General features: G+C 44.8%; 1 protein-coding gene across 1 annotated transcript in view; it reads left to right on the top strand.

The window, feature by feature from the left end:
* The first annotated feature begins 4,297 nt into the window (after positions 1 to 4,297).
* The window catches only part of GALNT16 (polypeptide N-acetylgalactosaminyltransferase 16), a 35,437-nt gene continuing 13,721 nt past the window's right edge, over positions 4,298 to 26,013 (top strand). The window contains exons 1-8 of the mRNA XM_010007675.1: positions 4,298 to 4,473; positions 8,957 to 9,055; positions 15,133 to 15,200; positions 17,627 to 17,692; positions 19,445 to 19,566; positions 20,669 to 20,756; positions 21,661 to 21,745; positions 22,789 to 22,892. Of these exons, the coding sequence (XP_010005977.1) occupies positions 4,298 to 4,473; positions 8,957 to 9,055; positions 15,133 to 15,200; positions 17,627 to 17,692; positions 19,445 to 19,566; positions 20,669 to 20,756; positions 21,661 to 21,745; positions 22,789 to 22,892 (808 nt within the window). The remainder of the gene's footprint in view (positions 4,474 to 8,956; positions 9,056 to 15,132; positions 15,201 to 17,626; positions 17,693 to 19,444; positions 19,567 to 20,668; positions 20,757 to 21,660; positions 21,746 to 22,788; positions 22,893 to 26,013) is intronic.

Genomic DNA, 26,013 nt, shown 5'->3' with positions numbered 1-26,013 from the left:
GTGTGTGAATTGTGTTGGAGGTCTCAGCAAAATTTGGACAAACCTTAATTTGTGCAAAGTACTTTGCTAATCCCTAGTCTAGACACTCACATTTCCAGTGCCTATTCATCTTTATTTCTGCTTTGATGTAGCATATTTTTTTTGCTATCACAGAGCATCAGTCAGAATGAACTGACCTCTTCTGCTCCCATAACTTCCACTTACAGTTCCAGCCTCATGCCTGGGGATACAGGGTGCATACACAGAACACTTCAGAGTATGAACTGTCCTGTTTATGTTGTAAAAGTCTTGACTCTGCACTCAGCTGTACATACTGTACCTTTAATATACCCAAAGCTCATATATGCTTATATTGACATCTTCCTGAAGTGTGAGGTGTTAATGTGAAGGGAGAGGAGAGAAGAGAGGGGGTGGGTGTCAGTCTGCACTCAGAGGGTTTGGCAGCAGACTGACTACTTATTTCATAGAGAACCTGTGCTGCTCCTGTCAAGTATGTTTTGAATTAACAGTTAGAATTGTAGTCAAACATTTATATTCTAGGAAAAAGATCTGATAAAGCAAGTCAGTCCTTAAAGATAAGCTTTATGTTTGCTTTGCCAGGTTTGTTCATAGCTGTCTGGGCTCCACTCAGGATGGTGTTTGCTCTCCTGTCTTAATCTGATTTTCCTGTTGTATGGTTTGTAATGAATTGTAAAGTCTAGGGCTTTTCTGAGGAGCTGCTACCTTGCTGTTTCTGCCATGTTTTTATTAGCACAGACCTGATGAACTGTAGAGGTCTGTGGTGCCCTTATTGAAATGCATTTATTGTTTTCAGACTTTATTTTTCTGTGTGTTGAGGTAATTTAGAATGCTTACCCTGTTCTTCAACACATCTGATGTGTTTGCTGGATTTCCTATGGATCTGACAAACTTACTGTGTCTCAGTATCCAAGGTACTTAGAACAAATAGTGATTAGGCTGGATTCAGAACAAACCCCTATGACCTGCTCTCACCATAGCCCCTTTCTGATGACAGTGAAGAGCTCATAATTCTGCTCTGACAGTGGCTTCCAGTTTCACCCATTCTGCAAAAGTTTCATCTAGGGTATTATTTCCCTAGCTTGCTAATGACAATGTCTTATCAGCTCCTAGCAAAAACCTTACCAAAGTTATTATGTCTCATCCTTCTCCACACCCTTAAGACTGATTACTCCATTACAGGAGAAAATCAGGTTGGTCTGACAGGACTTGCTCTTGAGAAATCTCATTTGGCTCCTATTTATTATATTGTTATCTGCTTGGTGCTCACAGATCACAGTTGTTTGATTACTTGTTGATTACCTGTTGATTAGCTGTCTTTCTGGATGCTGAACCTAGGCCGTCTGAGCTATCACCCCCTGAATCCTCCCTTTTCCCTATCAGATAGAGGGCACAAAGAGATACTGGTTAAGATAAAAATGAGAAGTGTTCTTAACTGGCAATTAATTCCCAGTGCTCTTTTACCACTTTTTGTATTTGATGCATAAGTAATGTGAGAACTGTAGTATCTAGAGGAATTACCCCTAATAGTTCAAGTTGAAATGTGTCATGGCCCTGAGGGCACTACTGGGCCTTACTGTCCCTGCCCCAGGGCTCCCGCACCCCCTGTCAATGGCACAGGACCCCATGTCAGCCCCCAGGGGCTCCTCCACCCTGCCCATGACACCATGGGTAGCCACTGGCCCATGCAGTGCCTTGACAAAATGACTCCTGAAGGCTTGTTGCTGCCTTTGCAAGACTTTCCTGGCAGAATAAACCAAAAGCAGCTATTGCTTTTCCAGGGCTTAGGGAGACAGAGATAAGCAGCAAAAGGCAAGTAAGTGACTGCAAAATATTTAAAGGCACATGATAAGCTGACCTTTGCTACAAATCAGTGTTGTTTTCTAGAGCAAGAAGAAAAAAGGGAAATGGGAGCTAAGTTTGACAAAACTCCTAGTATGAATTTAAAATATGAAAACATTTCAATTTTTAGAGGTACAAAAGCCTTCTCCTTGCCATGCTGAAAACAAAATTTCAATGGAGAGTCTAGGCAGCAGGCTGTGAAACCAAACAGAGAACTGAGCCATTGCCCTGACCCTGCACCATGCCCAGCTGGTGCTGTGATGGGCACTGAGGGATGGCAGGGGAATGGGGGGCATCCTTTACCAAGGAGTGGTATGGGATGGAGGGCATCCTTTGCCAAGGGGCAGCAGGAGGACATGGGGGTATCCCTTCCCAAGGGACTGTGTGAGGGCAGGGAGCATCCCTTGCCAAGGAGAAACAGGGCAAGGTGCTCACTGGAGGCAGGCTTACCTGCTGAAGTGTGCCTGTGGGAGCCTTGCACTAGAGTAAATCCCTGTGCAGCAGCTTGGTTGTGTGGTATTTGAAGAAGTTTATTTGTGTTGAAAATTGTGGTGCTTTTTTATTTCCTATGAAATCATGTTTCCCTGGTTCTTTTATGGTAAGGAAGGGAAATCTGAGCATCAGGCTGACTTTGGCTGCATTAGGCAACATTTTATGGGCCATCTGAATTTTTTTTTTCTCACTTCACTCATCTTCGTTCCAAAAGGAATAGTTCTAAGCTTTAATTTTCTCATCATCCTCCAGTAGCTTCCCTTCAGAAACCAGTTTGACAAGAATTGTGCTCTGACCATGGCTGCTGAGCTGTCACTCATTTCATATAACAGTGTTCACGATAGTTTCAGTTTTCTCTGTCCCATTTGCAGTGCACTCAATTTGCTGTATTTCCCATCTGAGCAGACTGAATGCAAGATTTCATTGAGCTGTCCATGGGGACGCTCAGATCTGTAACCGGAGTGGTCATGGTTCATTTGAAATTCATCAGTGTGCACGAACAGTTCATTTTTTTTCTTCTAATGTTGATTATCTTGCACTTGTCTATGCTGAATTGCATTTACCATCATCTTACCCAACTGTCTGGTTCTCCTAGGGCTTTCTGCACTGCAGGGTAGCATTTCTCAGAGAAAGGTGTAGAGTTGTTTGTTCTTCTAAGCACTTTCTTGCTTAAGGAATTTGCTGTGGTGCTGGGTCTCTTGAGTTGTTTCCCAGCCCAGTAAGATGGCTCATCCAAAATGCTGTGTGATATTGGGGACCACGGAATCACGGTATTGTCAGAGTTGGAAGGCACCTCTAGAGATCATCCAGTCCAAATCTTCTGCAGAAGTAGGATTGCCTAGAGCACATTACTCAGGACTGCATCCAGGCAGGTCTTGGATATTTCCAGGCCCTCTAAAACTCTTAAAAGGAGTCTTATACCTGAGGGAGAAACATTATCAAGCCTAGCATTAGATGGTATCCAAGCAATTTTACATGGAAGAATTTAAAGATCTGGGACTGTTCAGCACTTTCGGATGAGATGTGGATGTGCTAGAAACTGTTTTTATTCCTGAAGTTTGAGGGAGCTCCAGCACTCCTTCATACAAAGCTGAGAGCTTTTAATGGCTTCTTCATTATTTGATCTATCAAATAGCTACCATAGACAATTTGTTAGACCAGTTTTATTGTATAAACAATCATAATTGCTTTGTAAGCCAACAGTTTACAGTTTCTAGGTTGTTTCTAACCAAAATCTTGTCTCTGAGATTTGAGTATGGGCTAGAATTGACTGTGCTGTCCTCCCTCCCAGTAGCCTTGGTGAATGGTCTTTGGGTGTTGGCATTGCACTGCATGGCCTAGGAAAGCTAGAGGAAAATTAGGAGAGGAGAGGCCCAGGTGTTTCAGCTGTTGTGTGGGACATGGGACAGCCACATGCAGCTACCAACTTTATCACAGACTTCTGTGAGACTGGAAAAAGCTCAGCAGGGAACCTGTGAAAACAGCTGCCTCAGTTTGTATGTGATAGTGATGGCCGAAAGGCTGAAACTGTTTTTACTCAAAACACTGCGTTTAGCCATGTTGGCTGGAGGTTGCTCTCAGACCTGCGTTGCCTGCACGTCTCCAAATGCCTGCAGTCTGTCTTGTTCTGTGTAACAAAAGGGAATTTGGCTCTGCCTGTGCTACCAGGAGCAGCAGCTTTCATTCCAAGCTCAGTTGGTGAGGATAGTGAGGCTTGCAATTTTCCTCAGAGAAGGCAATTACAACGCTGTATCTGTGTGGGTATCCTGTTTTCCTTTCCAAGCTCTTGACTGGAGGAAAGCTTCAGCCTTCCCCCATACCTGAGCCACTTTCTAGATGTGTGACAAACAACCTGCCTTCACATATGTGTGTCTGAACTTACTACCTGGGTCTGAGCATGAGTCGGCTGCTTTCTCTGATGCTCTGATTATTGCCTCTGTTCTAGATGACGAGGGCTCCCCAAGGAGAGAAGAACAGCCGGAGGGGTTTTGATGAGAAGGCTTACTTGTCCTCAAAGCTGCTGAGGGCTGGAGAAGACCCCTACCGCCAGCATGCCTTTAATCAGCTGGAGAGTGACAAGCTCAGCAGCGATCGGCCCATCCGGGACACCAGGCACTACAGGTACCTTGCAGCCCCTGCTCTAGCCATGGCTGCTGTGTGGTGTGGGGTGTCCACTGCCCTCTTCTGTGACATGAACAAAGAGTGGTTTGGGCTTTTCTTTTCCACCATTGGTCCGTTACTTCACTGTATTTCACAGTTCATCTGGAAAGGTCTGAAATACACAGAGACCCTTGACTAATTCACCCCCGGCTTGTTGCTTTTCTAGCATCTCTTCTCCGAGGTTCAAGCGTCATCTTGTTTCAGCACAGCCCCTCCACTGCACTGCAAATTGCTCATCTGACAGCTGCTTTGTTACACAACTTCCCTCACACTCATGGCTTCTCTCAGCAACCCTCTGTCCTGGCTGCAAGGTTCACCATTGCTGCAGCCTTGCTTTGCTCTGATGTTCCCCACCTGCTGTGCCCTGGCTGTCTGAAGTTGGTTTGTTGCCTTCTTTCCAGCTGAGCATTAGGGTTTGGATGCAGATTAAGCTCATTTTTAAATTACTAATAGTGCTTAGCTAACTCTTTCATAGTTTCTAGAGTACAAAAAGATAATGTTATACCTTGAAAACTGTAGTTTTGATAGCAATAGTGTAAAACAGCCTACTTCAATAGAGAAAAAAAATAGCAGTGAACTAAGCTGTAGTCCTGCCAGCACTGACAGCCATCAGGGTGCTTTGCAAATGCAGGGAGTTGGAACCTTGGTTGTGAGATGAAAGTCTTGTGCTCCTGTCCCCCAGCTTAGTACTCAAGGTGGGTTTTCTAGTGACTCAGAGGCAGTGATGCCATGTCCTGCATTACTGACAAGTGTCCCTGCCATGCAGAATTGATGTTTTCTGTTAATCTGCTGTCATGTTCTGGCCTAAAACCAGCTCACTTCAAATGTGAATTACTGTTTTGGGTTTTCTTACCTGTGCTAGCATGCAGAGCATGCTTTTTGTGAAAAGCCTCATCCACGCACTTCAGTCTGAAGAGCAACATATATGTGATTCCCTGGAAATGTGTGGCCACTTCAGCTTTGCAAGGTTTCCCTTCAGCAATGGGGTATTCAAAGCAGTGTGTAATCAGAGCAGATAAACCTATTTCCATGTTCCTTCTCTTTGTGGTTGTGGCCATTTGGGAATGAGGGAGTTGTATGTCTTGTCTTGTAACAATATTGGACAGGTTGCTGGGATGGCAATTTAGGATGAGGACTTAGATGAGCTGATACAAACTAGATTGTGGTCTGAGGAAAGCCCATCCTTGTATCATAAATGGACCTGGCTCACCATTTAAGGAGTGGGGGCCAATAGGTCACCAGAATGTAACTTTTTCTTCAGGCAACCAGGCAGAGAGCTTGGACATACTTGACTCTGTATCTACAAGCTCCTGACCTAGCATGTAGCTTTTTTTTTGATCCAAAGCAAAGAGAGGGCCATCTTTCAAGCACAGCCTTTGACCTTGTGCTCTGTGATGCTGTAATAATGCTGAGTTCTTGGGAAGGCTTCCCCAGATAACACATACACCAATCTCTGCTGCTTTTCTACTTCCTGATGCCTTAATACATTTTATATGTGTTAGATCATGGAGTAATTTTGGAACAATAATAAATGTGGTATGTCTCCCGTCTGGTCTTAGGCTTTCCAGTTTAGTCTTTATTAAGGTGTTCCTGTGTTTTTAAAAATTGCTGCAAGAAGCTGCTGTCCACTTAATAAAATATTGCAATGAAAATGTCATCAACCAGTAAGTTTGAATGTGATGATTAAAACAGTAACAGTTTAGTAATAGTCATAAAAGAATAGTAAGTAAATGTGGAAGTACAAATAGTGGCCGTAAGAATGGAATTGTATTCCCTTCTGGGATGGATTCAGTCTTGTCACCATTTGACTTGGGTTCGACAAAAATGCTCTCGATCCCCTCCCCCTCCCACACAGGTGGGGAAGGACAGAGAAAAAGAGAGAGACTTGGCTGGATTGAAAACTAATCTACACAGCTTTAATTAAACACTAATGATACAAGAAAACATATACAATTATATACAAATATGTTAAGATATCTGCAAAAGCCTCTCACCTCCCCCCACCCCCAGCAACTCCCACAGCATCTCCTGAGCTGGGAACAGTCCCGAAAAATCCCGGAGCTGCTGCTGGAGAGAGCACAGAGTGATGAGGGTCAGGAGAGCTCGAACCTGGGGTCAATGGTGATGGATGGACAGAGTCCTCCTTGGATGCCAGCCATGGATGGAAGAGAAGGGAAGAAGCAGGGAGGAAGTTGTCTCCTGTGATCTCTGACCTTCCTCTGAGCTTACGTAGATATATGGAATGGAATATCTCTGGCCAATTTGCTGTCTGTCTAACTCAGCCTCCCACAAGGGGGTCATGGGTCTCCCTATATTGTCTGAGCTGGCAGAGTAAAGATATGAGCTTGAAGACCCATCAGTAAGAAAAACATTCCAGTGTTACCAGCCTTAGTTGGACCACTCTGCTGCTAGTTAAAAGAAAGCTTACTGAAGGAAAAAAAAACAGTAAAAGGAAAATTGGCTTCATCCTGGCTCAAACCAGGACAAGTCTGTGCATGGCCTTGAGTTGTTAAAAACACTAGGCCACAATTTCAGGTGTGGACTTTTCATTGGGCAGGGAATTAGTGCAGACTGAGTGCTGTTTGGCACTAGCTGGAAGTTAAGAAGGTGGACACTGGAGGAGCTGATCAGCCCAAATCTGCCATTCCTAGTATCTGCCAGGTTGGATCCAGAATTCACGTTTATGAGTTGTTCTTCTCCAAGAATCCTAGTTCTCCACAGGGTTTGAGCAGCCCAGGTGATCCTGGGTGAATTTGTGGTTCTGAGTATGAGACTGAATTATGTACCTAACATTGCGAAGTCCAATGAGAAGACGGGAGGAATTGCTTTCCATTACCAGCTGAGATGTTCTTGTTGAACCTCAACAACTCCCTGATGCAGACCACAGCACTAGCTAGTGTTTTGCTTTCTGTAAAGCCCAGTGTCCAAAGAACTGCAAGTGCTTTATACAGTGATGCCTGAGTGTACCACCTCCATGCATCATAGAGTCATAGAATCATTAAAGCTTGAAAAGACCTTCAGATCATCAAGTCTGATTGTCAGCCCTACATCCCCATGATCACTAAACCATCTCCTTGAAGCACCACGTCTACCTTTTTTTTTTTTTTTTTAACACCTCCAGGGATGGTGCCTCCACCACCTCCCTGGGCAGCCTGTTCCAATGCCTCACCACTCTTTCAGTGAAGAAAATTTTCCTAATATCCAATCTGAACCTCCCCTGGTGCAACTTGACCCCCTTTCCTCTTGTCCTTTTGCTGGTCACCAGGGAGAAGAGGCCAATACCCATGTCACCTCTGCCTCCTCTCAGGTAGTTGTAGAAAACAACTAGGTCTCCCCTCAGTCTTCTCCAGGCTGAACAGCCCCAGCTCCCTGAGCTTTTCCTCATAAGACCTGTTCTTCAGACTCCTCATTAGCCTTGTTGCCCTTCTCTACATCCTCTCCAGCACCTTAATATCCTTCCTATCCTGTGGTGCCCAAAACTGCACCCAGTCCTTGCGGTGCAGCCTCATCAAGGCCAAGTACAGGGGCAGGATCACCTCCCTGGTCCTGCTGGTCACACTATTCCTGATACAGGCCAGGATGCTCTTGGCCCTCTTGGCCACCTGGGCACACTGCTGGCTCATGTTCAGCCAGCTGTCAATCAGCACCCTCAGGTCCCTCTCTGCTGGGCAGCTCTCCAGCCACTCCTCCCCAAGCCTGTAGAGCTGCTGGGGGTTGTTGTGGCCAAAGTGCAGGACCTGACATTTGGCCTTATTGAAACTCATACTATTGGCCTCAGCCCATTGATCAAGCCTGTCCAGATCCCTCTGCAGAGCCTCCCTGCCCTCAAGCAGATAGACACTCCCTCCTGACCTCTGTCATCTGCAAACTCACCCAGGCTGCACTCTACCCCCTCCTCCAAGTCATCAATAAAGATGCTAAACAGGAACAGCCCCAGCACTGAGCCCTGGGGAACACCCCTGGTGACTGGTCACCAACTGGATTTAACTCCATTCAACACAACTCTTTGGACCCAGCCATCCAACCAGCTTTTTATCCAGCAAAGTGTGTGTACACCCAAGCCACGAGCAGCCAGCCATCCTTAGCCTGTGTGTGTTCTATGCACGAACAAACAAGATTTTACATGAATCACAGGCTAATCCAGGAACTAGAGTCCACGATGTTGGACCTTTGTTCCCCATGGAACTCACATGCCCTCCTCAGCATGCAGCATCATGAGTTTACATATCACAGCCTCACATCTTGGCATTTCAACAGGCCTATTTTGTTTTAAGGTCTGCCAACCTTGGTGCAGGGGCTGTGAGGCCTCCCTCGCTGCAGCTCAGCCGTGCTGTTTCTGGCTTTAGTATATTATTCTCTTCTCCTTTAGCAGTTCTAGGCACGTTGCTGCAGTGGCTGATGCTGGGTGATTTTTGGCTTACACTTCTGCTCTTCCGTGTTGCAGGTGCACGTCTGTACGCTACGACACAGACTTGCCAGCTACCAGCCTCATCATCACCTTCCACAACGAGGCGCGCTCCGCCCTGCTCCGCACGGTGAGGAGGTGAGTTCTGCAAGGGGTGCTGGGCCCGAACGATGGAGCCTGGAAGGGCACCGGTGGGGGGTTAGGCATTTTTCAACAGGTAGACAAGAAAGGTGGCTGCAGTACTTGTGATCTGCCCTCCAGCTGGTCCACTAGGACAGGTCAGGAGTTGGGTTGGCAGTGTGGGCATATTTTCAAAGACAGAACATATCTGCAGTTAGCTGCTATGTAGCCCCTGTAGGGGCAATTGTTAGCAGCAGGACAGGAGCTGCTGGGCCAGCATCCATTGGTGGGAACAGTGTGTATGGGTTTGGTTTGGAAGAGTGAGTTGGGACCAAAAGGCACACTGTGGGCTGCTAAAAGCAGCTTGGGTGGCACTGCGCTTCATAAATGGGAATAAGCAGCCAGCTCCCTGCTCAGGTACATGCTACAGGAGCTGAGGCTGTCTCAGTGAGGGCAGGGGACACAGCTCACAAGTCTTTCAAGCAGAAGGTGATGAACTCAGAGTCTTGTGGATACCAAGCCATTGCTGTCTGAGGAGGTGCTTAGAGCCACTTGTGGGTAAACAGTTGCTGAACCTTGGTGGTCCACCAGATCCTCCCTGGAGCTTTGTGCACAGACTCTTCTGAACATACAGGACACTTGCTGACTTGTACCACTGTATCCTCATATCTGAGTATTATCATCAATGGCCACATCTAGTCAAGTGAATATGTGGCATAGGGCCTGTCAGCATCCCCAAGTACATGGGAGCCTGCAATTATCTGTACTACAGAGCAATGTTCCAGCTGCTCCTTCCCTTCCCCATCACACTTGCAGAAACCAGGGAGGCTCTTTCTTTTAATTTTTACACAAAAAAAATGCCCTCTGCCCTCTCTGACTTATCAAATAATTTCTCAGAGGGTCTCTGAAGTTTGCAAGCAGGTGCAGGAACGGGCTGTGGAGGCTGAAGAAAGAGTAAATTGTCCAGGCAGAAGGTTGAGCTGATGGTGTCACTAACAGGAATGCATTATTCATCATCACCACTTCTTCCTCTCTCAGATCCTGTGAGCTTGGAGAAATGTGCTTTGTGAATAAATAACAGGCTTTTTCAAGTTGGCCTCATGGCTTGGAGACTGGGTCTCTGTCTGCCAGGTTTAGGGCTACTGTGTTTCCAGAGACTTGATATATATTGCATTAGTACATTTTGCCTTTTTACCTCTATAATTTCTTTTTCATTTGAACCATAAAATTAGTTCTGCAGAACCATGGTTCAGAAAATGGCAGATTTGTTTGGAATCACAGTGCTGCTTGGGCAACGGCAGGATGACATCATAGGTCAGGTGTTGAGAAATCATGGTAGTAGGATTCTTAAGAAAATCTCAGGGCAGCCAATCACATAACCAGATGCCACCATAGTTAAAATGTAGAGAAGATGACATTCAGAGCAGCAGTAATGCACAGAGAGAGAAACTGAAATCCAGATCCTATGGAGGTGATGAATAATGTGCAGATGAGTGTTTCTAATGCATTAACAAGCCAGGCTTGCTCAAATCAGGATCATCTAGAGTGGGTTGCTCAGGACAGTGCCTGGTCAGTTTTTAGTGTCTCCAAGGATGGAATCTCTGCAACCTCACTGAAAATTCTCTTCTCAAGGCTAAATAACCCCAGCTCTTTCAACCTCATCTCTTATGTCTAATGCCCCAAGTCTCTTAATTATCGTAGTACTCCTGCACTTGACCTGCTTTGGCATGTCCCCCTTTTTCTCATCCTGGGAAGCCCAGAACTGGACACAGCACCCAAAATGTGGCATTGCTAGTGTCTTAGATGTGCTCTGCTGCAACTCAGATCCCCCAGCAAAAACCTTGAAAAATGGATGATCCATCTGTTCAATTTGGTCCCTGCAAACCTGCTGCTACTGGAGCAGTGCTGTTGTGAGGGACTGGCTGCACTCTGCTGTGAATGGTGGATAGCGTTTCTTCTGGCTACAGCTGGAGTCTTCATTGCCAGATGTTTAACAGCCAGTGCATGTGATTGATTTACTACTTGCTCAATCAAATGTCAGAAGTGTGTATGATTTATCCCTGTCTGACAAGGAATCCCACAGGCTGAATTCTTCTTGGGCTGTATGGTATTTGCAGTGTCACACAACCGAGCATTGACTAGTAGCCTTATCTTTGAGACATGGGAGGTTTGACAGCCATACACAGAGGTTCATGTAATGGCTGCATTCTTAGAAGAGGCATGGGATGAGTCCCACTTTCAGATTGACACTGATGTTATAGAGGGAGTTGAAGACTTCACAGTACTCTTCAGGGCCTCTTCTGTAACCCAAGAGTCCCATCTTTCAGCAAAACGCATCTGAATCTGCTAGGCTGAATTACTCCTGTGAGTATAATTGTTGCTCACTTCACATACAGAGTCAGTGCACCAAATGCTGTACAATTATTACCTTGCAGCACTTGGGGATAAGTCAAGTGCAGTCATCAGGACTGCTCTGTTCTGTTTGGTTTTTGACCTGGCTGTAAATCCTGAGAGAACCACACTAGTACTAAGCAAGAAGAGGCATAAAATTGCAGCCTGTCATTATTTCTATATCCATCAGAGCTTTCTTAAGCCAGGTAGAGCATGATTATTTAGTTTATTAGAATTAACCACTTGAGATGCACCTGGTGAAACTTAAATATGATTTGACTGTTATTATGGGCTTTTTCCTAAGTGAAGTTATCACAATTATACTGTGGGGATGCTGTAAGAGCAATAGGAGTGAAAGAGGACAGCTGATGGAAATGAGCAGCACTAAGAGTAAGGGAGCACTTAAAGGCTGTCTTTAGAGGTGAGGAGAATATGTACTACCTGTTGAAATTTTCATACCTGGGATCTTTGCAAGCCTGGCTGGTGAGTGCCTGAATTTGGACACTCAAAAATCAGCTGTAAAACTTTGGGAAATTCTAGGAAGAAATATATGAAAGGGCTACTGGCATTGAACTATTCTTAAATTAAAAGTAGAGGGTGCCTAAATGCTCCCCCCTAAACCAGAGGCCATCTTACTGTGTCATTCTGACAGCTGTACAAAGTAACTGAGCTGAATGGCAATGCTGATACCAAAGGGTTTTGGGAAGCGGCCCAAGGATGAGACTCCTGCATTACAGTTTGTTCCAGGGTGATCTAAACATGGCAGCTGTAGGGGTTAGATCCTGACCTGCAGCCCCTTCTTGCTAGCCACACCTGCCTGTGTGCACACCTGGACTTGCACAAGCACCCCTGGCAGCCCAGCAGTTGCCAAGTTCTCCCTGCTTCCCCTGGGATCTCTGCTGCTGGGTGGAAGAAATGGGAGGGATGTGCTGCGGTTGCCGCTTGAGGGTGGCAGAAATGTTTGTGTAGGAAGGAGAGGGGAAAACAGAGGAGTGGCTGTAGGGAGGAGTAACTTCTTCCCTCCGGCACCCTGTCACTTGTCCCTGCTGGGCTCCAGAGGCAGCCTGGGCTGCAGGCCTGCCTGCCTGCCTGCTGCTGAGAGCTCCAGCCGTTTTCCTCCGCAGCCCTAGGTAAAGGCAACGTGCAGCTGGACCTGCTGCCCAGCCCGTGAGCTGCCAAAGGGACCAGGCCAGTGCACCAATAGGCCATGCTGACCCAAATCCTGCTGGTCCCTTGCAGGGAATTCCTTCAGACTGATTTTGATAATTTGTTTTCAGACAATTGCTTAAAATATCCAGCAAGAGACTAAGAAGGGGAGGCGGGGGGGACGGGGAGGGGGAGGGAAATGGACTATCCACCAGAACCTGAAAAAATGCTGATTTAAATGGCTCATTACTGACATCCTTGGTCCTGCAGGACATGTGTGTCAGTCAAGAGCTGCTTGCCTGCACAGTGTCCTTTCCTCAGCAGGATGTAGCTGTCACTCTCACACCGGTTATTTGCTGGGCATTCTCCCTCAGAAATAACTGTCACTTACAAGGCATTCTGTGTGATTCATGTCAATAAGTGATGCCATAATTTCTACTACAGTGACCATTATTGCCAGAAGGGCAACTGTCGTTGTTGTCTGGTCCCTTTTTTCTCTTTATTTCTGATTTCAGTCAGTATTGTGGGTACTGTTTGTCCAAATGTACTTTGGTGCTCTTCTGCTAACATCTGGAATAAATGAGAGTTTCTGTGAGCTGATGAGGGATGGACAGATCAGCAGAGTAGAGAAGCCGTTTCTGATCAGGTGTCATGACACAGAGTAAAGACACTTGATACTGAAAGAAGGAAGCTATGAGAAAAGACAAAGGAGACAGGGAATCTGTGAATTGAGGAGAGAATAGTCTGTATTTCTGCTGTAAAAGGCAATTGCCATTTGGATTTTGGAACCTAATTATACCTTTTGTGCCTAAAGGTAATCTATTGTCACGTCAATCTCTGCACCTCACAGGAGGGAAATACGAGGATTACTGTGTTTGTTATTAAAAAGGCAGACAAGACAAAGTGCAAAGAAGATTAAGTGCCTTTCCCAAGGAGCCACAGCAAATTGTTGCAGAGCTGAAAGCAGAACTGGGCATTGCACAATGAGCTGTGAACTCCTCCAGGAGTGTTTTCCCTCTGCTGGGGAATATGGAAAGGTGAGGAAGAGGGCATTAAGTGTTCTTTTTTTCCCCAGTTACGTTGAGTTTGAAGACCTGGGACTTGTGGAGAAAATGCAAGCATTGCTAATAGTCAGACTAACAGGAGAAGGTGTAGAATACTATTTTACAGCCATTGTACTTCAGGATGCAGCCTGTCTGGTTTGGTTATGTTTTGCATTTAGTTTGCACAGACAAGAATTTCAGTGCAGGGCAACCTTGTCTGTAAAATATGCAGATTATGGTTATGCTGAGAGAAGCTGCATTTACAGATGCAAAGAGAAACATCCCCAACCTTCTACCCCACTCTGCTAGAGGATCCATAGAGGTGTGAGCCAAGAGAAGCAAATGAGATTCAGTTTTGAAAAATGCAAGCTCAGTCATCTAGGGACATACAAGCTCAAAATACAAATACTCTCAGAGACATTTGAAGTAGCATACATCTGAAATAGAGTGGGATGTGATACTGAGCAGTGAGGATTTTGCTGTGTGAGACAGCAGGGAACTCCCATACTGAGGAAACTTTAACTCAGTATGCAAAGCCATCAGTGATGCTACTTCACAAATTATAATTTATTTCTCTACAGCTCCATTCCTGGGAGTATGAGATTCCTCTGGTGGTTTCTGTTTCCTGTATAAAACAACAAATTAAAAAAAAAATAAATACAAACAGTCTTTCTGCAGAATTGGTCAAAATCAGAAAAGAAGGTGCCACTGAAATGAGAGGGTTGCTAGAAGCAAGAGGACAGTGTTTACCTCTGGTTTTTAGTAGTAAACTTTGCATGTCTGTCCTCGTCACTGAGGTGACTAAGTGTGACTGAGTAATCTTGTTGAAGGCAATGAGGATCTGCCTGTACATAGAGGCATTGGAGAATAAGGCTCAAAGGGAGAATATGCGTGGTTGTAGACTTGAAGAAGGTAGTGGAAAATTAGTTCAAAATCTCAAATGAGAGACCAAGAGGTCAGAATCAGACTGCTCTGACTCCAGGGTACCAGAGTGCATCAACCTCTGAGGAGGGCAGAAGCTTTTATCTCCCCTCCTTGTGTGTGAAAGCCCCTGTGCCCTGCAGATGCAAACACCCGCTGCAGTGCCGAAGGCATTGTGGGGTATGGTGGGACCAGCCCGAGGAAAGGGGGGTGCCTTCAGCAACTCTGAGCTTTTTCCAAAGCCTGGCAGAAGGGAACAGCCTCCTGGCTGCCTCAGGGCAAGTAGTGCTCTCCTCTTTGCCTGTCTATTTAGATGCCATGCTGTCTTTTGCTGGCAGCCCCCAGACAAGTCCCACAGTTAGCTTCCTGGCTGAGAGTCCTTGTAAAGCCCAGCTGAGATGCCATGGCTCTCTGGGATATTCCTTCATGCAGTTTGGCTCCTGGCAGTGAACCTTGGTACAAGAGCAAGGTTACCTCTTCCACATTACTGGAGATTGGTGTTCCTGCACTAATGCAGAGTATAGCAGATCTGTATCAGTCCTACTATTGTGGCAGCTCACAAAGATTGTTTTTTTCTCCCCTGGGTCCCTGCAGCGTCCTGAACCGCACCCCTTCCAGCCTCATCCAGGAGATCATTTTGGTAGATGATTTCAGCTCAGATCGTAAGTATAGCCCTATTTCCCTTGCACTTGTTTCTTACCTTCTGTTTGCCCTCTTTTTGTTTGCTCTGTTCAGTGCCCCTCACTCACAGAGATTCTCTCTTGTTTATATACAAGAGAAAACGATCATGAAGTTCTTATGTGTTTAGTTTAGCACACATGGCAGAGGCCAGAGCTTGTTCCTCTTTTTTTGTTTCCATTGGGTCTTCCCTTTCTTTCAGCTCAGCAGTTTTGGCCAGGTTGCCAGAGATCCCTGTCTAGTTCCATTATTCACCATTTTGTGACCTATTTGGCACAGATAATGTATGTAGCAACAGTGTACATGAGCAGAGTGGGTAATTACAAACCCAGAGAGAGAAAGAGGATGCAATGGAGTCTACATTAAATTGCTGCCTGGGATCCTGCAGGCAGACTAGGATGAGCCTGCCTGCCTTCATATATCTGGGATCCCAGGCGTCCCCGTGGGAGGCTGTGAAATATTGCTTTGGGTAGCACCAAACTTTCTACTTAAGCTTGGCAAAGGGATGAAGTATCTTCTGCATGAGTCCTGCCAGACCTGCAGACTGGAGCCTTTGGGCTCTTTCCATCTCTGTGGTTACTTTGCTCTTGTGTAATAGTGGTGAGGTGGTGGGGACAGAAGACTTCTTGTTTCTCCCATGATGTGCACTGGATTCAAGGACAATCTAGTATGCTACTTATAATAATTGATAATTACTCCTTCAGAACACTTTACTGATAGCTGAGAATGCCCACCTTGGCCTGCTGAGGTAAGGAAGCATTGCTCTTTTGATTTTGCAGCTAAATAATTATGTAGCTTTGTTAAAAAAAAAAAAAAAAAAAAAAGGTGGATACTGAGATTATGGCTTTAACTTTCTGAAGGCCTTAGAGTGTGATTTTGATAAGAACTGAGCTTTATCCAGCTGTTGGAGTTGGGTATTTCTGAGCACCTCCAACAAACAGTCCTAAATAACCTATATGTGACATCTAGAAATTCAATTCTCAGTGGCCAAAGTGTACCAGGTCAGCACTGGTAGGTCTCTGGGACCAGTACTAAACAGAGCTCAGCCAGAAACTCCCATTTATGCTCCTGGGTAAATGGATTTTTTAAAAAGCCCCATCCTATGACAGTGCTCATTTTCCTCACTGGCAACTGGATATTTGTGGGTACAGCTACTCCCCTGAGGCATCTGCATGGAGGACGCACTTTAGCACATGTTTGAGGTCTGATGCTTTGCTTTAATATCCACCTCAGTTTCTGCAAAGATACAGAGAGTTTCTAAGCTCTGGCAAATAGTTGCAGTGAGACTGATGTGCTCCATTCCTGGTGAGTGAATGACTTTATAAGGGTTCTTGTACTCACCTGGTGTTGTGGCTTGGCCAAGATGAGTGCTGCCTTCTCTTGTAGCAGATGTCCAGCAGAATCTCAGTACTCTGTAAGTAAGAGCACCTGCTGCTTCGCTTGGATAGTGCAGCAGCTGCCAAGATGCCCACACAAGAACAGTATTTCATATTGCATCCTTGAGAATGGAAATGCTCCTGCAGGAACATGCCAGGGGATGCACTTTTGGTTAATGACCTTTGTGTTCTTCTCAGAATGCTCAAACTTTGGGAGGATGATGGTGGGAGAGGGGAGGTGTGAGATATGAAAAGGAATGAGCAATAAACATGGAAACTGGTGTGAACTTGGTGGAGCAGGGAGAGGAACATGTTAGAAATTGTTATTCCTGTGACCTCTTCTAGGGAATAGAGAGAGAGTAATAGAGAACCAAAGACCCAGAGCTCATTGGTGCAGCTGAGGTGGTGCTGGTAGCTGTTCCTCTCTGTCATCTTCCTTGGGCAATGTAAATGAAGGATAGCACGAGCTTCTGTCAAGCTGCCAGCAGAGCCCTTGGTTGAGCATCCATGCGTTAATGTCATGGTGTCTCCAAGGAAGCGGGTCACATCTCTGTAGCCTTTATTAAATAAAATCAGGCAGAAACTGCCCTGAGAACAAATGGTGGGAAATGCTGCTGAAGGCAAAGAGAGCAAATGAGATCACTTTATATGACAGAACTCTCTTTTACTTGGCACTTCGGTGATTTGCAGCCCTGGCTCCCTGTGGTCCCTCCGTTTCATCTGTGCTCGGTGCCAGGTTGCCAGCGCATGCCCCGTTGTTCTTGTGAAACACTGAGCACAGCGAGAAGGTCTGGCTGCTCCCAGTGTCAGGAAACAGGCTCAGCTGTCCCAGGAGGACAGCAAGCAAGCAGTGCTCTTTCTTCTGTGTACTCTTTAGACAACAGGATTAAGGCCATCAGGCTGATTAATGTGATATTAAGTGAAAACAGAATTTCCCCTCCCATGGAGAAGCAGGAGGACAGTTAATTAGAGCTCTCTGTTGAAGCCAAATAATTCATGTGTGTGTGCCAACTGTGTTTTTTGCCTTCCCTAAGCTGAGGACTGCCAGCTCCTCACCAAGATCCCAAAGGTCAAGTGTCTACGAAACACCCGACGAGAAGGTGAGTGTGAAAAGCTTTGTAGGTATAAAGATTTTGCAGATTTTTCCACATGGCCCTTTTTCCTTGCCAGGTGCTTACATGTTGTTTCTTATTATTACGGTTTGTTTTTTCAGTATAGAAGTTCAGTGTCCTAGTTTGGAGGCTCTGTGGAGGGAGGACCTGGCTTATCAACTCTCAGGCTTCAGGGGTCTCATTTCATACTTTAAATAATGAGAAGCAGTGTCCAGAGGCCCTGGCTGGAAGAAAGACTGCAGTTTAAGGTCTTTATGAATATAGATGCAGATGTAAGTCTTATCCTATTAAACTCAGAGTGCAAGATAACAAGCCATCCAGGAAATGTGGGAAAGGGAAAAACAGCCATATATCTATCTTAAATAGATACAATTAAGACAAGTTATTTCTCATATATCTCTTATGTGCATAAATGGTGATGCTGACTTTCCCAGCTGCTCTTCAGTTTGACTCACATATGCTGGCTTATTTCTAAACCTGTCAGTGCACAGCAGGCCCAGAGTGAGGATCTGGAAAGGGAGATGGGCATCATCTTCACAAAGGGCATCCCAGGTATTGGGACACTCTGTAAGAAAGTATTAAGACATCTGAGAGCCAGGTTTCCATGTCTGACCTCAAGGTAGAATAATGAAGAGGGAAAATAAAGCTGTCATAGTTTGACTCAGAATTGGCGATTAAACCAGCAACAACAATGTTCTCAATCCCTTCCCACCCAGGTAGGGAAGGACAGAGAGAAAAAGAGAGAGACTTTGCTGGATTGAAAACTAAACTACACAGCTTTAATTAAACACTAATTATAAAAGAAAACATATACAATTATATACAACTATGTTCAGGTATGTGCAAAATGTCTCTCGCTTCCCCGCACCCCCAGCAACTCCCACAGCATCTCCTGAGCTGGGAACAGTCCCGAAAAATCCCGGAGCTGCTGCTGGAGAGAGCACAGAGTGATGAGGGTCAGGAGAGCTCGAACCTGGGGTCAATGGTGATGGATGGACAGAGTCCTTCTTGGATGCCGGCCATGGATGGAAGAGAAGGGAAGAAGCAGGGAGGAAGTTGTCTCCTGTGATCTCTGACCTTCCTCTGAGCTTACATAGATATATGGAATGGAATATCTCTGGCCAGTTTTGCTGTCTGTCTAACTCAGCCTCCTACAGGGGGGTCATAGTGTCTGAGCTGGCAGAGTAAAGGTGTGACTTTGGAGTCCCAGCAATAGCATAAACATTCCAGCATTTGTTATCTGTCCTAGCTGGAACTCTTTGCTACTATTTAGAAGAGAACTTACTGAAGGGAAAAAAAAAAAACAGTAGAAGGAAAAGTGGCTTCATCCTGGCTCAAACCAGAACAAAAGCAGATAAGCAATAAAAAAGGGAACAAGGAAGGAGTAGAGCTTGGTTCCCTGGAAGTGATGAGAGAGGCAGTAAGGTGCTCTGATGGGAGAGACACTGACCAGGAAGCAGAAAGGTATCTGTGAAGAGGGCTGGAAGTGAAGGGGGACATCATCAAGGCAGGAACCAAATGAAAGCTCAGGGATGTGTACAGAAGTGACAGGTGAGATCATTCTTCGTCTTCCACTTTACCCTCCTAAAGCTGCTGTCTGCTCCTCATAGAGGTGTGATACAGGAGAACCACTTGCTCTACTCCTGTAGTGACCACACAGAGTATTTTATTTTCTGAAGGAGACTCAGCTGCTTCACTTCCCAACCTTCTTGCTCCTCTGCTGTCCTTTCCTCGTTATAGGGCTGATTCGCTCTCGAGTGCGAGGCGCGGAGGTGGCTACTGCTGACATCCTCACCTTCTTGGACAGCCACTGTGAAGTCAACAGCGAGTGGCTGCAGCCAATGCTGCAGAGAGTGAAAGAGGTGAGCACCATCTCCCCATCTGAAATGCAGGGGCTTGACCTGTCCTATGCAGGTGGATCCTCTGCCCTCACGTGCCATCGGCAGTGCCAGTGAGGGCAGCATTCCCAGGTACTCCTACAGCAGGCTGTCACAGAGGGAGGTACAGCTTGAGCTAGATGGGCAAGTGATCCCTGGCAGGCTTCTACATTCTCCTGCTGTTGTGGCGGGGGAGGAGGTCCTCAGTAATTGGATGCAGTGGTAAACACTGGAACCACAAAATTATAGCTTAGGTCTCCTGTAAGTGCTGTACTTCCTAGTCCTGTCCACATGTACAGAGGACACACTGCAACTTTTCCATGGTTGCCATCTCCCTTCTTGCTGCTGAGCCCTCCCCTCTGCCTTGTCACTGCTAGACTTTCCTTCTATTAACTACAGCAAGGCACAAAATGAAGATTTAATAGGAAAGTTGTGGAGACTGGCAGCTGTCCCACATCACCAGCTCTCTGTTTCATCATGTATTTCAATTATCACAAGACTGTCTTTAATGCTCTGTCTTATGAAAATTGTTATAATCCCAACTTCTACTTAAACTTCTTAAGCTGTAAATGTCTATACCCCTTAATGCCAATAAAATACCCTCAATATCTTACTATTATATTATTGTGGTTTATTTCAGTTTGCACTGTGACTCCTAAGTGTGGCATCTTGATTCATAGTACTTATTAGGAAGGTCCTTTATTAGTGGGTTGGTCATTTCTAGGCTGATGATAATGAGTTTATTCAAGGACAGCTGAGCAGAATAGATGCTGTCAGTAGATACCAAAAAAAAGCACAAAACCTCTGAGACAGTGATTCATGCACTGTTTCTTAGCAGTATTCCTGGATGTTGGGGTCCCAGGCTCCATTCCCCACATTGATGTTGTGCAGCTGGCTAGTAACCACCATCTTTGTGTTTGGATATAGTGGCCACAGATCTCTTGCCCATCTACCAGAACTGTACTGGGGAAGCCAGGCAAAGATTTACATGTGCAGCTTTGTGTTTTCTGATCTCTGGCAGCTTTTCCAGACATTTGAGAAAATCCTGACTCTTTTTTTTTTTTCCCTGTTTCTTTCTCTCCCTCAGGATTATACCCGAGTGGTGAGTCCAATCATTGATGTTATCAGCCTGGATAATTTTGCCTACCTGGCAGCTTCAGCAGATCTGAGGGGAGGTGGGTATAATGAATGGCTAGTGTAAATTAGGCCTGAGGAGTGGTACATTAAAAATAATTTATGTTCTCTTCAGCTTTCTAAGAAACCAGAGTGATGATCTTTTCTGATGGGTTCTCTGTCCTCTTTCTTGCAACTTGCCAAGTGAGATCTTTTGCAGAGTTAAAACAAAAGCCAGCTAGTGTTTTCTTCTTGAGCTTGCATCACTGTCACAACATTTTGTGATTCCAGGAATTAGGTCACTGATTAAACACATGACTGTGACCTCCCTACACTACATGAACACTGGAGACAGACACTTCTAATTGTTGTTCCAATCTGCCAGGCTATCTCTTGACATCTTCTGAAAAGCATTTTCACCTCTCTCCCTAGCAGCTGAACCCCCTTGCATCTGTTCCTGTGGTCACCCACAGTGCCTGCTGCTCTTCTCTCTCTTCTGTGCATGGGGTCCAGTGCTGCACTGCTTGCCTGCTTGTTCTGTGGCTTTCCCTTAACAATGGTGTAGCATTACTGACTGTGCTGTGCTCAACTATCCACCACAGGCCACTATAAATAAATGGTAGTCTTGAAAGAGATGATGGTTACAGTGATCTGCCAGCCTTTGTTCCCTTTGCCTTACATCCCACAAAGCCCTTTAATTAAAACCTCGGAACTTGGGCGGAGAGGGAAGTGTAAGACAAACTGGCAACACTGTCCTGAAAATATGAAGTGTAATTGAGCAGAGATCTGTAATGCTAAAGGATGAGGATGCCAAGACAGAAGCTGGTCCTTCTTAGCTACATTAGGATAGGTCAGGGAGGGAAAGTAGGGATAGATAGTCTGTGATGTAAAGGTGGAGACTACCACTGAAGCTAGTAGAAAAACAGTAACAAAACCTATTTGATGTGGTTTTTTTTTCCTTCTCAGGATTTGACTGGAGCCTTCACTTTAAGTGGGAGCAGATTCCTATAGAGCAGAAGATGTCCAGAACAGACCCAACTCAGTCTATAAGGTAGCTGTCTCTGATGGACTGTATACAGTCCTCCAAATGTCTTCACTAAGCCTTCACCTGTGTGACAAAGACTGCACAAGAGACTGCCTTGCTGAGAACAAAATGCCAGTGTTTACCTGATGATGACAAACTCTTAATTTTCTTTTCTGAATGCGTTGAGGGCTACACCCTAATTCTTGGAGTATTACTCCCTCAAAATTCTAGGAATACCAAATATATCCTATCATAGGCTTGTAGGCATGCTACCTCTACAAGCCACCTCTTCTGTATGTTTTTTTGTGGTCTCACTTAACACTCTGAATGCTTCAGAAATCCCTTTTGGGGGTTTTATTTACCTCCATCTTCCAGGTGAAGAATTAAGGAATGAAGCAGCTAAACAGTCACCCAGGAAGTATAAAGCAGACCTCAGAACTGAATCTTGCCTTGTAATTTGGGCACAGAATTATCCTCCCCTCCCAAATCTGCGTGTCCATGGACAAAACAGACTCAGATGACTGGAACAGTTATTTCCAGCCTTGCTGCTGTGTACATGGCTCTGAGGAGTGCAGAATGTGACAGATCCTGATACAAAAAGTCATAGTGCTTGTGTGAATAGGCAGACAGCTCCCTGTTCGTATCATAAAAGTAACATTCAATTCTTCTGTGTGATTTGGGAGCCTCTGTTTTGTCTTCCAGCAGCAACCAGCCTGCTAACAGCAGAGCAATACATTCAGCTAAGTGTCTTACACTATGCCTACTTAGTGAACATGGTCATCAGACAGTGTTCCTGTCATTCCTTCACACTGTGCATATTTGTATAAATGCAAAAAACACAGAATTACTGATGTTGTGCTTGCAGGGCCATCTGACAAAGGCAGAAGGATGATCTAGCGAGAGGGTTCTCAGAAACCTCCTGCAGGTTCATGTTCCATCTCTACTATTTTTCTCTTGTAAATGAGATATGATTTGACAGGCCTGGACAAATTGTGTGCCTTCTAAAATGAAGAGAGTGGTTCTACATATACATATGATTGTTTTGTGTGGGCTTATGCTTTCTTTTCCAGAACACCTGTCATCGCAGGAGGCATCTTTGTGATTGAAAAGTCCTGGTTTAACCACCTGGGAAAATATGATACTCAAATGGACATCTGGGGAGGAGAAAATTTTGGTAAGTTTAGGGTGTTCCAGGGGAATGAGACACTAATGTAGAACCACTTTTCAGTCTTCATAGACTACCAGAACTCTCCTCTTGAGAGATCTGATCTGCATGTCATTGTAAGGCTAGGGATATGGTCAGGTAGTCCCCATGTGGGTCAGGATTGTACTGCTGTCAGCTTTCTGCAAAGTCTGTGGAGGCTTTTTGCAATCAGAGCTGTCACTCTCTTACAGGCATCTGCTCTATTATACAAGTGCTTCCACAGTACAAATAAGAAAAGGAACCTTCTGATAGTTAAAGTGGGGTGCTTTCTTGGATAATATTCCTCCAGTCCTTCATGTGACAGTCTGTGACACCCCAGCTCTCAAGTGGACAGTCACTCCTATGCTCTCCTCTTATACCTGTTCCTCTTTCCCAGATAAGTCTGAGTTGCTCTCCCAGCTTGAAAGACCAGAAGGATGTTTGTCCTAATAAAACAAGCCTCTTCATCAGTGGAGTTTGGGTACAAATAGATACAGAATCCAAACATTTAGAAGCATATTTGGGCATCACAAATATCTGAGGAATTCAGAGGCCCAGGCTAGCCTGTCCCCTCAGGTACTGTTAACTTACAGGGCATGGTGCTGAAACCCATCTCCTTGCACTTAATGGTGGCAGAGATACTCCAGGCATCTCTCTTTGTCCTATGTGAAGGGATGCTGCAATGTCACCAGGTGTTGGTGACAAAGGAAGAAGAGTGTTGAAAAGAGGTTCACAGAGACCTCAAGTATTTGGGGCATTCATTTCGAAATTATGTGGTGGAGCTGAAGAGATAAAAGCCTTGCTCTGTTTTGCAGTCAACTTAAATAGACTTTTCTATAGCTAATGATGCCAAAAAAAGTATTCTGTTTCTACCGTTCCCATAAAAGTCACAGATTTCTACATAAATCTCTTTTAAAGTAGAATTAATATGTTGTTTTCTACTACCTGAAGGACCAATTAGAAAGAAAGAAATCGTAAGGAAGATGAAATTTTTGTTTCTCTGAACACAGCTGGAAGAGCTGCCTCTTTCTGAAATGCTCTGTGAAACCAGGAGATAATATTTTTGGCTAATAACAGAACAACAAGTTAGCACTGTTTTAGAACAAAGTATCTATTAGTGAGTACTTTCATTCTCTGTTTTCTGAGGTCTTGCTTCAATTTTATGATATTCATGATATTGAAAAGATTAAATGAGGTTTGTATTGCAATCTCAGCAGTGCTAGTAGCATCAGCTAAGCACTGTAAGCAGAAGCAACAGGCTGCTTTTACCCAGGCATGAAGATCTCCTGTGTCCCTCAGACTATTCTGTGTAGCCAAACTCAGCTCCTTCCTATCACTAGCCCTGCTTCAGGTGCAGTGCCAGCCACTTGGTCATACTGCCAGCCTCTGAGCTGCCACTGTGTAAACACTCTAAACCCCAAAGATGGAGAAAGATTATTTCTTTAGGGTTTTGGTTGTCTGCTTCTGCCTACCTGGAAGCCCAGTGTTGTTTGGTGCATGTGTCAGTAGCTTGATGCTAAGAAGAGCTCTCTGCCATAAGCAGCAGTGAATTACCTGCACACCCATAGCCCTTTTTGCACCTAGAGCTGATCAAGACCTCCACAGAATTGCTTCATTCTCCTTCAAAGTGCTGCTGTAAAGCCTGGCTGGTTTCCCTGTAAATTTGTTCTCTCTCTTCTCCTGCCCCTCTGCTTCTCACTTAAGAGGGCAAAGCTAAGTGCACAATGCTCTGTTTAGTGGGGCCTGGCCCTGGGCTGCATCACCACTGTGACAATGGCAATGGGTAGGTATTTTAAAAACTAAACAGACTGCTTTTATTTTTTAAAGCTAACTTTTGTTCAGCTTTTCAGCATAATGTGAGGTAATGAATTAACATTGAGCTTGTTGCTGTTGCATTGCACGGGGTTAGAAACCATCCTAGATTTGACAACACAAAGTATTAATTTTTCCTTAAAGTAATCAGAATTATTGATTTACCCTCTTAAAATAGTTTTCATGCTAAATTGAAAATTAGATTTTGTCATCAGAAAAAAAAATGCTGATAGTGTTCTGAAACACTTTTTTTAAACTAAACATTGCGATTTTGCTTGGAAAGAAACTGTTTGGATAAGGTCACTATTTGCAGATGGGGTGGGAGAGTGGTTCTGGGTAATTTGGATGGGTGAGATGGGCTATTTCCTGCCCACGAAGGCTGTTTTTAATAAAAATACTTTTTAGAAACTTTTTTTCCTGTTAGGAAACAGGGTAAGAGACTGCATGGGAAGGGCACAGTGCCTGACAAGCTCTATGCACGCAGCAGATACACAGAAATGATCAGGCAGCAATTATCAGATGCCTAAGTATCCTTCCAGTTGGATGTGAGCTGATAAACCTCTTTTTTTCCATTGTGATGGAGAAAAGCCACAGTGATTAAGTCATTTAAAATGCATATGGACTAGGTCATGTCCTGGAAAACATACAGCAAAAAGTTCTAGACTTTCCATCAGAGGGTGGATGGAAGTTCTTAATAAACTATGTTTAATCTCCATTTTCTGTGCTGTGCCCAAAATCTGCCTTTTTTCACCCCTTCTTTAAAGAATTCTGTCATTTGCAAACCCAGATGTGCAGTGCATGTGTGTTAATATGGCATAAGGAATCCTCTCTTGGGAAATGAACATCTCTTTAAGTTACACATTCTAGACTGAGAGTTTTGTTTTTGTTATAGGCCGGGGTGAGTCAGAACCTCATTCTAAGAGAGCTAATGCCAGCTGGACACACCACCAGGCAGAAACTTAAGTCTTGGCCTTTTTTTGTTTGCTTTTAAAGCCCTTCTTCTCTTCGAACCTGGAAATCCCTGTTGAAAAGAGACTGAAAATAATAAGCTCTAGGAAGGAGTCAGGGAGAGACAAGGGCTAGTAAGAAATGCCACAAAATGCCATCTAGTAAAATGGTTTTTTCACTTAGAAGCGACATTAAATACACCAGCTTCACCAATCCCCCCCCAGCCACACTGTTTAAACAACCCAGGAGCTAGGGAGGAAAGCTATGCAGAAAGATGAAGGTTGGGAAGATGTGAGTGTGTGTACAGGCTTTGAAAGAGCTATTAAATCTGGATACATACTTTTTTTTTTTT

This window comes from Chaetura pelagica, unplaced genomic scaffold (genome assembly GCF_000747805.2).
Source record: "Chaetura pelagica isolate M959 unplaced genomic scaffold, ChaPel_1.0 scaffold70, whole genome shotgun sequence".
NCBI classification, from domain to species: Eukaryota; Metazoa; Chordata; class Aves; order Apodiformes; family Apodidae; genus Chaetura; species Chaetura pelagica.
This window is presented reverse-complemented; position numbering and strand designations above follow the sequence as displayed.